Below are 15871 nucleotides of genomic sequence, written 5' to 3'. Positions count from 1 at the left end.
GTGCGTGCGTGCGTGCGCGGTTTTTCTGGACCTTACTGTGTAGATAGTCAAAAACTAAGAAACCAACAAGAAATGCATGAAACAGCAATGAATGACTAAAAATATACAACTGCCATATTAAAAAGCAGCATGCTACTTTAACATGAGAGTCAAACATAAAAAGACGTTTTATTTATGATGTAAGCCAACAACACAAATTATGAAAAACTTTCTATTTTTTGAGATATTAACAAAAAATGATATATAAAAAGGGAAACGTATACCTGCATTGCTACTAAGCCAAAAGTTGTGTTACTTTCCCTTTTTTTAATGTTTCTTTTTACTCCCTAGTCTCAGCTCATATTACTTCACACACTATATATACCAAACGCACACAGTTAACTTTGTCGACACACACCGCTAAAACGTTGTTCGTACTCTGGGCTGCACAGTGCAAATGAAATATAACTCGGTTGTATTAACACTCAGCTCTCAGCAATCTAGTTCCACTTTTCAGCTGCTGCAACTTACAAACCCGTGAAATGAACACGAGAGACGGCGTGGGTGTGGGAGCGTGTTGCGGTCAGTGTGTTTATATCTATACTACAAACTTATATTCACGTGCCATAAAAACCACGGAGGAGCTGATCCGGGTTTCCTGTGGCTCACAGCAGAGAACGGAGACCGTGAACATATGAAGGCGTGTTTTAGTTGTCCCTGATCTTTGAGTCTATCGCTGCCTTCGTCCGACGTTAGGTCGCGTGTGCAAGTGTGAGTGAGGCAGAAAGAGAACCACACCCTCCCTCAGCCAGAGCAGCCAACGTGAACGACACCCTCACATCTCTCTCCACCTCACTCTGCAGTTGGTGCATTCTGGTGTGCAACCCGAGCAGTCGTCTTTTCATAATGACAGGCAGTACTCGTGGTGACTGTCACCGTCTTCGTGATGGGAACATGAAGAGGAGTTGTTTGTCAGTAAGCGGTTCGGGAGAAGTGACAGTTTTTTCCAGTGATGTTCAGCCGTCGAGTGCGTGAAAAAAAAATGAAGGCGTTCGTTCGGTTTTGGTTTCTCTTCCTTTCGATATCGTTCTTGATGACTGTGACTATGATATCCTTGTGTCGCAGTCCTATATTTGATGGTTACGGCCTCTTTAACGAAGGCTTTTGTATTTTAAAAACAACAAACGTGTCATGATACATGGTCGTCGTGTATCACATCGTGATTGTGTTACGTGTCAGTGGGTAGCCACACGACGAGGACGGACAACATCGAGTGAGGAGGATATTTTGTACTTGTGTATTTGTCTGTATTTTGAACTGAAAACTCAAACGCGGGATAACCGGCATCCGTCTCTCACACACATCAGACCTTTATGCTGATCGTGGCGGCGTCACGCCCGCGTGAAACGTGCACGGCAGCACATACATCCACAGCCTGAAACAATAAGAGGAACACGTGAATCTGCATTGCTAATCATCTTTGCCTGCTTCCTGTCAGGCGGCTGACACATTCCTGAGGCTCGAGCGGCCTTCACGCGTTTATTTTTACCGACTTCACCTGAAATCCTACAGCCAGGCTACCTGGATTTGGTTCAACGGGGTGTCTAAAACACAGCAAACTAATAATGTCGTTCTCTCTTATCTCTGTACCGTCAATGAGTTTTGTGTAAGTGCAGAAAAAACAACACAAAACCAAAATACACAAAAAAATGACAAAAAAACTCCGATTCTGCTGACAGGGTGTTTTGTTAGAAGGTTTTCGGTTTCTATGTTTTCAGTTTTTATATTAACTGTACAGTTCAATCTTGGGTGAAAGGTGAAACAAAAAAATAAAAAATAAAGTATATTCTTGGGATATTTTCTCGTATATGTTGTACCTGTTACTGCTGGTACTGTATCTGGTATTCTGGCTCTGTCTAAATCACAGGAACGATGTAGTTCTTCACACTGTAGTATGTTAAAGAGGCATTCACTTGGTTTTCAATGATGGCAGCAACGTTTGTCTTATTTAAATGGATTCTACCACTTTTTGTTCTTCTTGATATTATACTAGTGTAATAGAAATTACTTGACAAAAAATGATCTGAAAATATGTTGATGCAACAGCAAATTGAAATAAACATTGATTGATGTACACGGCTGAGAGCTCTCGTCACTAAACCAGCTGCGAGTGCAAAAGCACTTTAGTTTGACCTTTGTTCAGGTAAGTAACCACGTTTTGACCCACAGGTAAAGCCAGGATCAGGTTTATGCAGTTATTGTCATTTACCTTTCATCAATAGTAATAAAGCTTCCAGACTAAGAACTGTCCTTCCTCTGGTAAATTCAACGCTACCTGCCAGGTGAGTCTAATGACATAAAGAGGACTGGAGTTCATTTAAGCTCAGAAATAGTTCATGAACAGACGTAACTGTGATATTCTGTGATGTTAAGAGCAAAAAGCCTGATTTTACCAGTGCATCATATTTATGTAGAAACTTTAATTATTTTGACAGTTTTGTTAGATTTAGTAGGTCCATAAGTTTTCTGACTGGAACACAGTTTGTGTACTTTTATACACCAGTGCAGTGCATTTATAAATCAATACGCGACTAACGTGCAGACTCCCTGATTTTATTCAAGGTTTAACAAAAGTACTGCATTTACTGTTCATTTCTATGCGCTGTCCCCACTGTCAGAGGCTCAACAATAATTGGCCTATTGACTGACAAACAGTTTAACCAGTTACGCTTTTATCCAAACCCAACGAGCTGTCAGTGGAAGTCGAGGAGGCCCTCGTTAGGCTGAAAAGGAATCAACGTGTCACACAGACAGAAAAAACAACCGAAGAAGGCAGCTGAGGTGGATGATCGCAAGTTCTTTCTTTAGTTAAAAAAACAACATTTTAACACTCCAGAGGAGGGAGGAGTGTTATTGTCACAGAGACACCTTCATGAATGTAAATAAAGATGGTTTACATTCAATTTTATTTATACAGCAGCTGTTGGCTCAAGGTGCTTTATACTGAAGGTAAAGAACTACAATGATATACAGTCAGGGCGATCGTGGCTCAAGAATTTGGCGGTTCTTCTTGTATTGGAAGGTTGCCGGTTCGAGCCCCAGCTCGGACAGTCTCGGTCGTTGTGTCCTTGGGCAAGACACTTCACCTACCGCCTACTGGTGATGGCCAGAGGGGCCGATTGGCGCGTTATGGCAGCCTCGCTTCTGTCAGTCTGCCCCAGGGCAGCTGTGGCTACACCTGTAGCTGTTGTTGTGAATGTGAGAGTGAATGAATAGTGGAATTGTAAAGCGCTATATAAATGCAATCTATTATTATATGACCCCCTGTGATCATGTGTGACAGTGGGAAGGAACCAGGAGGCCATCTGCTGCAACTGGTTAGGGATGAGGGGATGAAAACGGGACAAAAGACGCGCTGTGGAGTTAATAATAGATGCAGAGTGGTACATAAACACTTGTTTGCAGTAATGGGAAGAGAAACTGGAGAAGGAGGAAACAGCTCACAAGCCAAAGTTCGGCTATGGCTGCAGTGGAAGAAGGTTGTTCGTCTTGATTGTGACTGCTGATCGAAGCAGCAGGATGAGCTGTGAAGAGCTCAGGGCTTCCTCTCTGCTCACATTCAGATAATCCTGCAGAGCTGATCAGACAGAGCGTCACAGTGCAGACAGATAATGAGCCAAAGCAAACTGCAAAAACAGCCCAAGACTTTCTCAAGGAAAGCAAAGAAAGTCTCCAATGTCTGAGTCAGTGACCTGATCTCAGCCCAACAGAGCAGCTTTAGTTATTAAATGCAAAACTTAAGGCAGAGACTCAGAAACAAGTGGCGGAGAGACACTGGCAGAGCATCTCAGGTAAGGAAACAGCACGTGGTGATGTCACCAGGCAGTAAAATATCATTGCAAAGACTTTTATCCAGATACTAAAATATAAAGTTTGTATTCAAAATTATGTTAGTCTGACCAACTACTTCTGAGCCTCTGAGACGGGGAAGATTTATGGGTTTTATTTATTTGAATTAAAGCTGTGAGTTACAAAAATGGTTTAATTTTCCACATATGGCCCAAACTGCACTTTCAAACAGAATATTTAATATTTACACTGGAAAAAAAGTTCTTAAACTTTAACTTCTTTGAAATCTTTCAGGACTTCAGATTTGTACAAATTTAATTTAAAAACATTTGTATTTTGTACAAATAGATATATTAAAATTATATCTAGTAAAACAAATACGACTGCGCCGTATAAAATCACATTAATTATAGTTTGTTATAACTTTCAGGTGACATTTATAACATGTTTATTATCATTTATATTATTACCAGTAGTGGGAGGAGTCGTTTCCTTGTTATTTAAATATGAGGTAAAGTTTTCATTTCCAACCACTTACATTCAGGCCAGCATGTACCCAAGACTTTAACTTCCGTGTTTCCGTCCAATCACATTTACACCTGGAGCTCCATCGGTCTCTTGGCCAATCGGGTCTCACAACGCGCTCTGTTGTCCCGCCCCCTTTCATTCGGTTAATTGTTTACTCGACTGCAAAAGATTTCTTTGAGTTAGCTGCCGGTGTGCTAGCAGCGTTAACGTTCCTGAAACAGCGACACCGCGCTCGTTCTAACCGGATGTGAAATGCGGTGTCTGCGGTGAGTCGTGTGAGTGTAGATGGAGCGAAGCGAAGTTCACACGCTGCACACTGACTTCAGTCCGTCCGCTCAGTTTTCACAGAGTTGAACGAACAATGGCAGTTTGGGCCGGCAGAGGCCGAGAGCTCGCACGACTGTAACCCGTGTGAGCCTGCGCATTGGCCGGTATGTCTGCACTGCGGCCGTGGTGGCTGCTCTTCTGTCTGGCTGTGCTCGGGCATGACCTGCGGGGGTCTCAGGCGGGCTCGGCCCCCAGCGCTGCGAACACTTTAGTATGGGGACCCGGGCTGGAGGCTAGCGTCGTCCTTCCAGCTCGATTCTTCTACATACAGGCGGCGGACAGCTCGGGGAAAAAGTGAGTAATGCGAGGCCTGTGGTATGCGACTCCAGCTGCAGAGCCTGGAGTTTACTGTCGTATCGGGGTGTCAGAATCACATCACTGGTTTTCTCATTATCATGCGCATGTGCAAGCCGGAGACCTCACATGTGACCACGCAGGTGTGATTTAACAGTCAGAAGTACCAAAGGTCTGAATGTAGCTGTGTGCAAAATCACGTCTGTCTCTGAGTCTCCTCCGTATCTCCTCTGTGTCACTATCAGATATGCAGTGCCATTTCAAACCTCTCTGTTCTTTATATTAGAAGAGAAAGGGGACACGTGCTGATAAATATGGAAATGCAGCAAAGAAAGAGTTTATGTGATTCAAAAAGCGTCCGAGTGAATATTTAGTATGACCGCTTTATTGTTCAGCACAGTCTGAGCTCTCTGAGCAGCTCTGTGAGGATCTTCAGGAACTGTTCTCCAGGCTTCCTGAAGGACAGTCAAAGCTCTTCCTCGGATGTTTCTGCCTTTGCTTGTGTTCTCTGTCAGGATGATCCCACACTGCTTCAGTGGAGCTGAGGTCCGAGTGTCATGCTAAAGAGATGTTTCCAGATGTTCCTGCGTGGTGGATCAGACTCTGTAATTCATCAGTTTATCAAAGAACCTGAAACCATGACACAGCCTCCACCGTGCTTCACAGATGGCTGCAGACTCTCACTGCTGGACCTCCTCCTGACCTCCTCGTACACACTGACCATGATGTGGATCCATCTCTCCATCACACCTGTTCCTCTGACCTTCAGTCCAGTTCTGGTGTCATTTTCAGCCTCAGCCTGTCCTCCTGTTTCCCTTCAGCCGTCCTTCACTGAATCTTCTCTGATGAGGCTTCAGTGAACAGTGACCATCGCTCGGTGGATTTTTATGCTTGAATCAGAGCTCCTTTGATGGGGTGTCCAAAGAAAAACACTGAGACACCTTCAGAAAACTGGAGAACTATTGCTCAAGAGAACCTTTAGAGAACATTTTATCTTATCTATTTGTACTTATAAGCCAAAAAAACCTGCATGACTACAAAAGGACACTATATAAAATAAAGTGTGGTGTTAAATCTGAAGTTTTGACCTGTGATATGACAGACAAACCACAGGCAGGACGATGTCAGACGGCCTCCAATGACCTTTTTCATCACACAGTTGCAGGAGCTTATCAAAGGTGCCTCCTCTCTGTGGTGATCATGCCTGCTACAGTCATTACTGCACCGTGAGCTGGTGCAGACACACTGACTGTGCAGAAAGTGCACCCAACCATAAAAAACAGTGCACAAGTTGTTACTGAGTGACGGTCCAAGTTACCCAGACACATCTGTTAGGACACCACCACGGCACAGATGTTTTCTGTGACACACAAACTTTAAACCTTCTTGTATGTAGAGAGTATAAACTGTGAGTGAGCGCTGAAATGAACCATACGATGATGAACTGGCAAAGGTTCAGTCCGCTGCTTTGTAAACATTGGCTCGTATTTGTTGTTATAAGATGAGATGCCGTCCTCCTGAGCAGCAGTAGATATCTTTGTATTCTCCCTCCTCCCACAGTTTGACTGCATCACCTGGTGAGAAAACCTTTGAAGTAAAGATTGTGTCTCCTGTGGAGCAGTTCACCAGGATTTGGATCCAGGTCCTGGATCGTCGGGATGGCTCATTCCTGGTCCGCTACCGAATGTACGCCACCTACTCGGAGCTTCACGTCCACGTTTTGCTGAAGAACGAGCACGTTGCCAAGTCACCGTTTGTTCTCAAAGGTAGGGCGCGGTCCGTGAAGCTGCGAGGTTCACTCTGATAAATGACATCATGGACTTGATTCCTGCTCACGCTCCAATCCTGAGTCTTCACCTGCTGTTTTTGCTGGATCCAGAAACTTAATGAGTCAGTGTTGTCGTCTGCAGGCCCGGTCTATCACGAGGGATGCGACTGTCCCCGGGAGAGCGGCTCTGCGTGGGAGGCCCACATGCACTGCCCTCCGTCCTTCGCACAGATAGAGAGGGACCTGTCCTTTTACCCGAGTGTCGACCCAGATCGTAACGCACAGGAGATCCCACAGCGCTTCGGACAGCGGCAGAGCCTCTGCCACTACACCGTCAAAGACAACAAGGTGATTCCACCTGGGGAAACGAACACAGACGTATCATAGGTGTTTATGTTTTACCTGAGAGGAAGCTGAGAAAGTCAGCTTGTGGGCCTCTCAGTCATCCAGCCAGGCCTTCTTAAACCACGACACCATGTAGGCCTCTGGACACACATCAGAACCAAAGGTGAGTGTAGAAGGGAAGAATATGAAGGGTAATGTTCCTTCATCCTGGACCCTGGAGCTGTGTGACTCACCTGTAAGAGCAGAGCCAGGTGTGCATGAGTGCTGCGGTGATAGCGATGAGTCTAAAGCCCGGTTCACACACTGCTCGCATTACATGAGAATATTCAGGAACGGATCCGCTTCCATGACTAGTTCCCTCTAAAGGTATGACTGTGGTAAAGTGAAATTGATGCTTTTAGTAGTAAAAACTACGACAGTAGTACTCTGCTACTGCATTTCATACTGTGTGTGTGAGTGCAGCCGAGTCCCTTTATCAGAGGTGAATGTGATGAGTGTCACACTTCAGGGTTTCTGTTGCTTTGTTCCGTCCGTCCGTTAAACTGCATCAAAAACTGCTTTGTCTTTGTGTCAAATTTGAATGTGAGCTGTGGATAAATGTGCTCAGTGTTCACTTCATATCTGAACACTTTAAATGAACGAGAAGGAATAAAGTCTTTCCCACATTTCCCAGCATGCCGAGTTGTTTATTTATTTTAATGTCTGCATCATTTTACAGCTCTGTCTGTTTTCTTTATAGTTTATTGAAATACTGAAGTCACTGTATCATTGCAGCAACGACTCAGCTGCCACTGACTCCTGTAATCCTGTGCAGCGGTGTAATCTATTACCTGTGACGGTAATCTTGGATTGGTGAGCAGCTGTTTTCTGTAATGTGTTTCTGTTGTCTTTAGATCTACGTGAGGACATTTGGGGAACATGTCGGGTTTAGAATCTTTATGGATGCCGTCCTGCTGTCTCTCACCAGAAAGGTAATCCGTGTTTACGTTTACTCAGCCGTCGCTCAGACGACCAGAAACACACTTTGATTTTAATGTCTGTATATGTTGATGCATCAGGGATGAAACGTTCAGACACAACTGGTGCAGTGCATGCTGGTTATCATCGTCATCATCAGTGCAGATATGCGATCAGACGGTGGCAACAGTAATGATTATCATGAAACATTTTCAGGTGCGGCTCCCTGATGTGGAGTTCTTTGTTAATCTCGGTGACTGGCCGTTGGAGAAGAGGAAGCCTCCCGAGAAGCTTCATCCCATCTTCTCCTGGTGTGGCTCCAATAACACCAGAGATATCGTCATGCCGACCTATGACCTGACCGAGTCCGTCCTGGAGACCATGGGGAGGTAAAGCTCTGTGTGGATTCAGCTAAAGTATTGCTACGTTACCACGGAAACTGGCAGTAAATTCAATTCAGTTTTATTTACACAGCACAAAATCACAGCAGCAGTCGCCTCAAGACGCTTTATATTGTAAGGTCGACCCTACAATAATACATACAGACACAAACACAATCGTATGATTCCCTATCTGCAAGCACTTTGGCGACAGTGTGAAGGAAAAACTCCCTTTTAACAGGAAGAAACCTCCAGCAGAACCAGGCTCAGGGAGGGGCGGGGCCATCTGCTGTGATTGGTTGGGGTGAGAGAAGGAAGACAGGATAAAGACATGCTGTGGAAGAGAGACAGAGGTTAATAACAGATATGATTCAATGCAGAGAGGTCTGTTAACACATAGTGAGAGAAGAAGAAACCCCCAGTGCATCATGGGAATCCCCCAGCAGCCTACGTCTATTGCAGCATAACTAAGGGAGGATCCAGGGTCACCTGGTTCCTGCTCCTCTTCATGTACGCGTGCTCTGCCATCACCGAGGCCGTCAGTAAGCAGACTGCAGTATGAGCCTGCATTTCCTCCTCTCACCTTGCTGCTGTTTGAGTTGATATTTAATGCAGGTGTGATGATGAGAGCTGTTTAATGTTGGACCCTCACCTGTGAGGTTAGTGATGTCACAAACTGCAGAGGATGTAACATTCAGCACGTCCTCTGCTGTACAGGGTGAGCCTGGACATGATGTCGGTTCAGGCCAACACGGGGCCGCCGTGGCCCGAGAAGAACGCCACCGCCTTCTGGAGGGGGCGGGACAGCCGACAGGAGCGCCTGGAGCTGGTCAAGCTTTCGAGGGCTCACCCGCACATCATAGACGCCGCCTTTACTAATTTCTTCTTCTTCAAACACGACGAGAGCCTCTACGGGCCGCTCGTCAAACATGTTTCGTTTTTTGACTTTTTCAAGGTGAGATGAATTATATTCCATAAAAACGCTTTTATTACGTCAGATATTCTTATACCAATGTGTGTGTCTTCATTGTGTCCATGCATCACCAGTACAAGTACCAAATCAACATTGATGGCACTGTGGCAGCTTATCGGCTGCCGTACCTGCTGGCGGGGGACAGCGTGGTCCTGAAGCAGGATTCTGGGTACTACGAACATTTCTACAAGCAGCTTCGAGCGTGGGAGCACTACATCCCTGTCAGGGCAGACCTGGGAGACCTGCTGGAGAAGATCCAGTGGGCGCGTGACCACGACGAAGAGGTGACGAGAACACGTGACTGGATCCTCGCTGGTTTCACTAATGACGAGTGAAGGTGGTGTCATTTTGTTTTCTTCTTTCAGGCAAAGAAAATTGCTCTCGCAGGTCAGCAGTTTGCCCGCAGTCACCTCATGGGAGACACCATCTTCTGTTATTACTACATACTGATCAAGGTAATGTGATTACAGTTTCAGAGTTACTGCACGACTGAAAAAGTATACAATGTTACTACTCACGCAGTCTTACTGTGCTCGCGCTGCGTCGCACTGACGCAATGCTGATCATTCTCCATTCGGACCGATGTGAATGTGTCGCACTTCCCTCACATGTCATATTTATGCGTGCGAACTAGGAGTACGCCAAACTCCAGGTCACCGAGCCGAAGATCCGGAAGGACATGGAAGTCGTGGAGCAGCCTGCTGATGACCTGTTCCCATGTTCCTGCCACAGGACAAACGTGAGAAACACCCAAATGCTTTGTTTGCTCTGCAGCTTGTCTGCAGATCCTAATGATCTTATTTTACTCTTTGCACGTTAAGAAGAGGAAACAACGTTAAATCTGGGATAGTTTTATTATTCTACAGTCTGTGGCGCCATCTGGTGTACGTGAGGCGTCACTGCAACCACCAAGAAGCCACGTTAGAGTGAACGTTTGGACCAACGTGCTGTTCTAACAGGAGTGTTTTCATGTTTGTTTTTCAGGTGAAGGATGAACTGTGACTGAGCTCCTCCCATTTCATAACTGACAGCCTTTTCTTTTCAAGTGCCAATCAATTGTATGACTATGGTTTGAATATCTGATTCTTATTTTTCAATAAATGCTTTTAATGTGTTCAGAGCGTGTTTTTCTCTCTGATGTCAGATTATTTACTCAGTGAGGTTTAGTGTCAGCCCTGAGGTTGAGCAGCTGACCGCTGTGCCTGCTGGAAAATCAGCCGTGGCCACGCCTTCAGTTTACCTGACGGATAAAACAGAACGGAAAACATTTAAAATAAAAATCGTATCCTTGTGAAAAAGTAAACAAACGGAAGTGTCATAAAGTTAATGCTGCTGTTTATAACTGACCTGCAACCCTGTTGCATGGTTTAGATTTGAACCACAAAGCATCGAGTCGCTGTTGGTGAGGAGTCACTGCCCTGTACAAAGTGATATTTTTGCTGAGATATTTATCCTGATATATACAATCAAAGATGCTCAGTCATGGATAAAACTGAAAGTATGAAACATGATAGAGAGTATAGGGTGATGTTTCAATTGATCAGATGTCAGTAATATCCAACAATGTGCCCGTGTGCAGAGTGACTGGGAAGGAAGGGAAGTGTTACAGAGACTGACCATTATGTTTCCAGTGCGTCCACTGGATAAAGATATATTAAAAAGCGAACAATCTGAAACACATAATTTTAATGAAACATAAACATTTCAAACCATTTATTTCTTTTTTTAATAAAAAGTACTTTAGATACAGGTTTGGTGACGCTGTAGTGACCACTCCTCCCCGCCAGGTGTCACTAATACGTATTGAAGTCCTCGGTGTTCCAGAGAAGAAGCTGCTTGTGATGGAGACGTTTCTGGAGGTAAATATGAAAAATAAAAAGCAAACATGTCAGAAACCAGAGTCAGGTTAGAATGAAACGGAACTCGAACCAGGAGCCCGGAGCGCCGAGAGGACGGGGTGCACGAGAGGCTAGCGCGCGCCACGTCCTGTGGGCTCGGTGTGCTTCACAAACACCTGCGCAGGTTAGAAAGCCTGTAGGCAGTGAGCGCAGCAGGAAGTGTAAGCCTCGGGGAATTCAAAGGTTTCGAGTCTGATTTTGAATAAGAGCGTGGCTGGAACTGATCTCAGACCAGCAGGCAGCTGGTTCCAAAGATCAGGACCACAGTAAGTGAAGCACCTCCAGCCCCGAGCTCTGGCTCTGGAGCAGCTGATGACCTGACAGGTGTGACCGGGTTAGAGACACGGACCAAACCACAGAGAGCTGTATGAACTATCAGAAGGATCGTAAAGGTCGCAGGGAGCCGGTGTGGAGTAATGTGGTCACGTGTGTGTGAGGATGAATGAGCTGATGATCTGGAGAGTTACAGTAATCTGCTGGATGTGATGGACCAGTGAGTCAGAGTCAGCTTGAGATAAGACTTCTGATTTTTCAAGTATCACCATGTAATCACCTTCACTGCTCTGTAAAGGTCGGGAGAGAGAATGGTTGGCTGTGAGGTGCTGAATCGGTGCTGAATCGGTGCTGAATCGGTGCTCGCTGGCTTTCAGGAGGCGGTGAAGGTGCCGTTTGGGGCCAAATCTTTAGATGCTGCCCTGTGCGTCCCTGCCGCCATGTCGGACGCTCACACCGCCGTGATCCTCACGCACGGAGCCGGGGGAGACATGAACTTCAGTCAGCTGGTTTCTCTGGCTCACCAGCTGGCATCACACGGTTTCCTGTGCCTGCGCTTTACATGCAAAGGTTTGAACCTGGCTCACAGGCTGAAGGCGTACACTGCTGTGTGGGTACGTCTTAAAGTCAAAACTGCACTCACTGCTTTACGTGCAATATTACACATTTTTTGTAGAGCACCAGTATGATGTAACGTGTGCTGTGTTTCCACCTGTAGGACTACCTGAAGTCACTGCAGAGGTTCACAGTAAAACGCGTCTTTTTTGGAGGTAAGAAGCCTTAAGATGTTCAAAACAAAAGAGGAAGAGCTCAGAGCAGAAACGCTGTCGGGTCATTTGGTCTCACGTACTTCAGTTTGCAAAGTGTTGTTGTACCTTAACAGTTTACTTTGGTGGGAAGTGTTAATGTGGTAAAACAGACCCCACGTTGATAAAGACCGCACTCTGTCCATGAGCGCCTGCCTTTAACTGATGACATCACCAGATACCACATCTTCACCTCTGAACCTCCATCTATGTTTCAAATGAAGACGAGGACATGCAGCAGTGTAGAAATAACTGAGTGGGAGTCCTTGAACACTGTGACGTTTCCACAGGCAGGTCGATGGGGTGTCGTGCGGCTGCAGCTTTAGCTAGGCGACTGAGCGAGGAATCCGAGGCTGCGGTGGAGGGTGTGATCTGCTTGTCTTTCCCCCTGCACCCCCCAGGACAGACGCATGCACACCGCCAACGGAGCGAAGATCTAAGGGTGCTGCCGGCGCACACGCGTGTGCTGTTTGTGTCGGGCACTGAGGACGACATGTGTGACAGGGTGAGGAATGAGATTCATACCTAATGCATGTTTCCTTATTAAACTATTAGAAGACTGTCCTGTGTGCTCATTGTTGCTGTTCTGTTTGCATGTAGTTCTGATGCATCTGTGTAACGGGACATTGCTCTTGTTCTTGGGACGTGCTGCAGTGCTCACTCTGCTCTGTGTCCTCGCTCAGGTTCACTTTGACACGACGGTGAAAGAGATGAAAGCTCAGGTTGAGATTTTGTGGCTACGAGGAGGCAGCCATGGACTGAAGGTGAAAGGCCGTTCTGAGGTGTCCGTGATGGAGGAAGTGAACCTAAAAGTCATCTCTTGGATCAGGAATCAGGCGGCACAGGCCCCTTAATGTCCTCTCGTTAAATCTGTTGCTTTTGTTCCAATAAACGATGGCAGTATTTCACAGTGGGCGTCTGTGTGAACACACGGGGAGCTTTTATTCTGCACAGTATGTGAAATCCGAATCTTAATGTGCAACATGGTGATGAATGTTGATAAATCAGTCTGTGCAGACATTACTCTTCCTCACACTTCCTCTCCATATTCATCTGAAGTCAAATCAAATCACTTTTATTGTCACATCACATGTGCAGGTACATTGGTACAGCACATGTGAGTGAAATTCTTGTGTGCGAGCTTCACAAGCAACAGAGTTGTGCAAAATACAATAATGTAAACAAGCAAAATACAAGAATGGCTACATCTGAAACTAATAAATATATGTACAATATATAATAGTATATGCATTTCTGGATGTGTATACTAAATATTTTTCTACGTGTGTGTGTGTGTGTGTGTGTACACATATTTTACAAATTAAATAGAGTAAACAATAGATAAAATATATAAAAATATACAGAGTTGAGACATGTGCAAGTCATAACTCATTAGAGTTTAAAGGTGTTTTTCTGCTGCACAGACTACCTTTAGCAGCACTGAAAACTATGCAACAAACAGTTCAGGAGTTGTACACGAGAAGACGTTTGTTTGGGATTGAGGAGCCTTAATGTGTTACATAAGAACAGTCCTGGTTTATGGGTCAGGAGGAGCCCCTCAGAGGCCGCCTGCAGCACAAAGGAGAACACCGAGGGGATGATGATGCTGTCGGGCTGTGAGAGGAGCTGAAAGAAACTCTTTCACATGGAGGTTTTCACATCGACCCCTCGCTGAAGTTCCTCTATGAGTGTAAAGTGGAAGACGACCCTCGGTTTGAAGTTGAGTGCTTGCTTCCTGCCTGTACTGTCACAATAAAGTGCTGTTCTCCTGACAGCACCTTGTGGCACAGCGGTGGTTTGTGCCGTGTTTCAGTATAAAGGTCACTTTTTCAGGGGCTTCAGTTTTGACCCTCACCGTGTTTGTTTGGATGAAAGAATTATTCTGTTATTGTGTACAAACAGGAATAACGTATATGTTTACAAATGCTGTGTTAATAATCCATTGCTCTATTAAACACGTTTATTGTCATTATCCTCGTTGTGTTTTCATAATTTTAATATTTATTGGCCTTTATTGTTTCTACGCTTTTGTTCTGATCAGTTCGTGATAACTACTCGGATGAATCATTTGTGTTGTAAGCACTTTAGCAGAGCACACTCGGCGACTGCGGTGCCTTTAACACAGACGATGACGTTTACGCGTGCTCGAACGCCATTGGCTGTGGGACTTCCGGGTCGTATTTTGTTTTTCAGGCAGACTCGAGCATGGCCGTGGAGCTCTGGAACAGAGTCAACGTCCCTTTTCCCAGCGCCGTGTCCGCTGTCCGCGTGCCCTTCACCGCACAGACAGGTACGAGCCGCAGCGCGCGGTCACTGACGTGCTGTGTGTGAAATAACACGCCGCATGCGACCCACGCGGGAGAGCCAGGACTCGGCGCCGCGTGGCTGTGAGGTGACGATGATGATGGTGTTTGTGTTTGTGCAGCTGCAGACGTTGAAACGCTGCTGACGGAGCGCGAAAATGTGCTGAAGCTGCTCCGCAGTGAGATGCTTCAGACGGAGGTCAGGCTGCTGTACGAGCTGCTGTACGTCCTGAACAACAGCTACCGGGGCAACAAGACGTTCAAGGCGCTGAAGCAGGTGAGCGCTGTCTCCAGGGCAACCGTGGGTGTGTTCATTAAGAGCTCAGGGCAACTCGGAGCGCGCCCACCTGAGCTCCGAGTCACGTACAGGTGTACCCGACAGCACGATCTGATATCGTCGTGTCGGTGTTGTTCCCAGATCATCATACTAAATGTTGTTCCAGGATCAACATTGCAAGTGACCAATCAGAATGTTGTGACGTCATACTTTTGCGACTTCGGGAAAAACCGCCGTAAAACAAAAAACTGTACTTAAGCTGCGAGAAACCGCCTCTGTCCGCCGATCAACGGACCCTGACCCTGACCCTGACCCTTTAATAAACGCTGAGCAGAACTGATATTGTCCTTGCAACATTGGAATTTCATAAATGCACGAATGGCTTGGCGCGCAAAAGAATAACGTCACAACAATGTGATTGGTCACTTGCAATGTTGATCCTGGAACAACATTTTCATGATGATGTGGGAACAACACCAACACGACGACAACATGTTCCTCCTCCATGCAGCCAGGCAGCCTGTCGGTCACAGTAGGGATGGATGACGCCACGTCTGTATGTCCTATACTGATGTCATAGATTTGGATATCTGCCGATACCGATATGACTCCGGTATAGTCTGCTTTTAGTCATAAATGTCATATTAAGATTTTAAAAAAAGCAAAAAAACGACTAAAGTTCTTCTATTATACTTGTAAGCAGCCAAAATACTGCTCAGCTCAGCTGATCTTTTTATTTAAAGCTTTGAAACAAACGTCATCACCGGTATCCAAGAACATTACAAATTCCAACTTTAGATCTAAGTATTTAAAGTAACATTCAAAACGCAGTTTTATGCAAAGTAATGAAAAACACATGAAGCCCAATATCATCACAAAATAATGTTTGTACTCAACAACTTGATTGATTGATT

At 45.5% G+C, this 15871-nt stretch overlaps 3 protein-coding genes across 5 annotated transcripts in view; all 3 read left to right on the top strand.

The window, feature by feature from the left end:
* Positions 1-4488: 4488 nt before the first annotated feature.
* On the top strand, positions 4489-10515 carry poglut2 (protein O-glucosyltransferase 2). Of its 2 annotated transcripts, none has more exons than XM_005743755.1 (10): positions 4489-4622; positions 6538-6743; positions 6888-7093; positions 7984-8061; positions 8264-8436; positions 9145-9382; positions 9475-9684; positions 9766-9855; positions 10035-10139; positions 10385-10515. In XM_005743755.1, exons 1-10 carry the CDS (start codon positions 4609-4611, stop codon positions 10400-10402), a joined length of 1338 nt encoding a protein of 445 aa, XP_005743812.1. In that variant the 5' UTR covers positions 4489-4608; the 3' UTR covers positions 10403-10515. The 2 variants fall into 2 exon arrangements, with proteins under 2 accessions (XP_005743812.1, XP_005743811.1); XM_005743754.2 differs by having other exon boundaries at positions 4489-4977.
* Positions 10516-11187: 672 nt separating this feature from the next.
* tex30 (testis expressed 30) lies at positions 11188-13452 on the top strand. Of its 2 annotated transcripts, none has more exons than XM_005743752.1 (5): positions 11188-11259; positions 11949-12185; positions 12290-12341; positions 12668-12882; positions 13061-13452. In XM_005743752.1, the coding sequence occupies exons 1-5, from the start codon at positions 11242-11244 to the stop codon at positions 13229-13231; spliced, it is 693 nt and encodes a 230-aa protein (XP_005743809.1). In that variant the 5' UTR covers positions 11188-11241; the 3' UTR covers positions 13232-13452. The 2 variants fall into 2 exon arrangements, with proteins under 2 accessions (XP_005743809.1, XP_005743810.1); XM_005743753.1 differs by having other exon boundaries at positions 11199-11259; positions 11870-12185.
* Positions 13453-14512: 1060 nt separating this feature from the next.
* rmp64 (ribonuclease MRP subunit p64) overlaps positions 14513-15871 on the top strand; it is a 6400-nt gene continuing 5041 nt past the window's right edge. The window contains exons 1-2 of the mRNA XM_013913506.1: positions 14513-14667; positions 14803-14957. Coding sequence (XP_013768960.1) covers positions 14583-14667; positions 14803-14957 — 240 coding nt within the window. The 5' untranslated portion in view covers positions 14513-14582. The remainder of the gene's footprint in view (positions 14668-14802; positions 14958-15871) is intronic.

Source organism: Pundamilia nyererei, unplaced genomic scaffold (assembly GCF_000239375.1).
Source record: "Pundamilia nyererei isolate P.nyererei 1_Seehausen unplaced genomic scaffold, PunNye1.0 scaffold00135, whole genome shotgun sequence".
In the NCBI taxonomy this organism is placed as follows: domain Eukaryota; kingdom Metazoa; phylum Chordata; class Actinopteri; order Cichliformes; family Cichlidae; genus Pundamilia; species Pundamilia nyererei.
The sequence above is the reverse complement of the archived record's forward strand: the minus strand, read 5'-3'. Positions and strand labels throughout refer to the sequence as shown.

Bases quoted from the DNA above. Each gene is read 5' to 3' on its own strand.
- tex30 (XM_005743752.1), top strand. The intron at 12,342-12,667 runs GTAAGAAGCCTT...ACGTTTCCACAG, and splicing joins AAAACGCGTCTTTTTTGGAG to GCAGGTCGATGGGGTGTCGT. The intron at 12,883-13,060 runs GTGAGGAATGAG...GTCCTCGCTCAG, and splicing joins AGGACGACATGTGTGACAGG to GTTCACTTTGACACGACGGT.
- poglut2 (XM_005743754.2), top strand. From the start codon at position 4,790: ATGTCTGCACTGCGGCCGTGGTGGCTGCTCTTCTGTCTGGCTGTGCTC. The intron at 4,978-6,537 runs GTGAGTAATGCG...CTCCTCCCACAG, and splicing joins GCGGACAGCTCGGGGAAAAA to TTTGACTGCATCACCTGGTG. The intron at 9,856-10,034 runs GTAATGTGATTA...CGTGCGAACTAG, and splicing joins ATTACTACATACTGATCAAG to GAGTACGCCAAACTCCAGGT.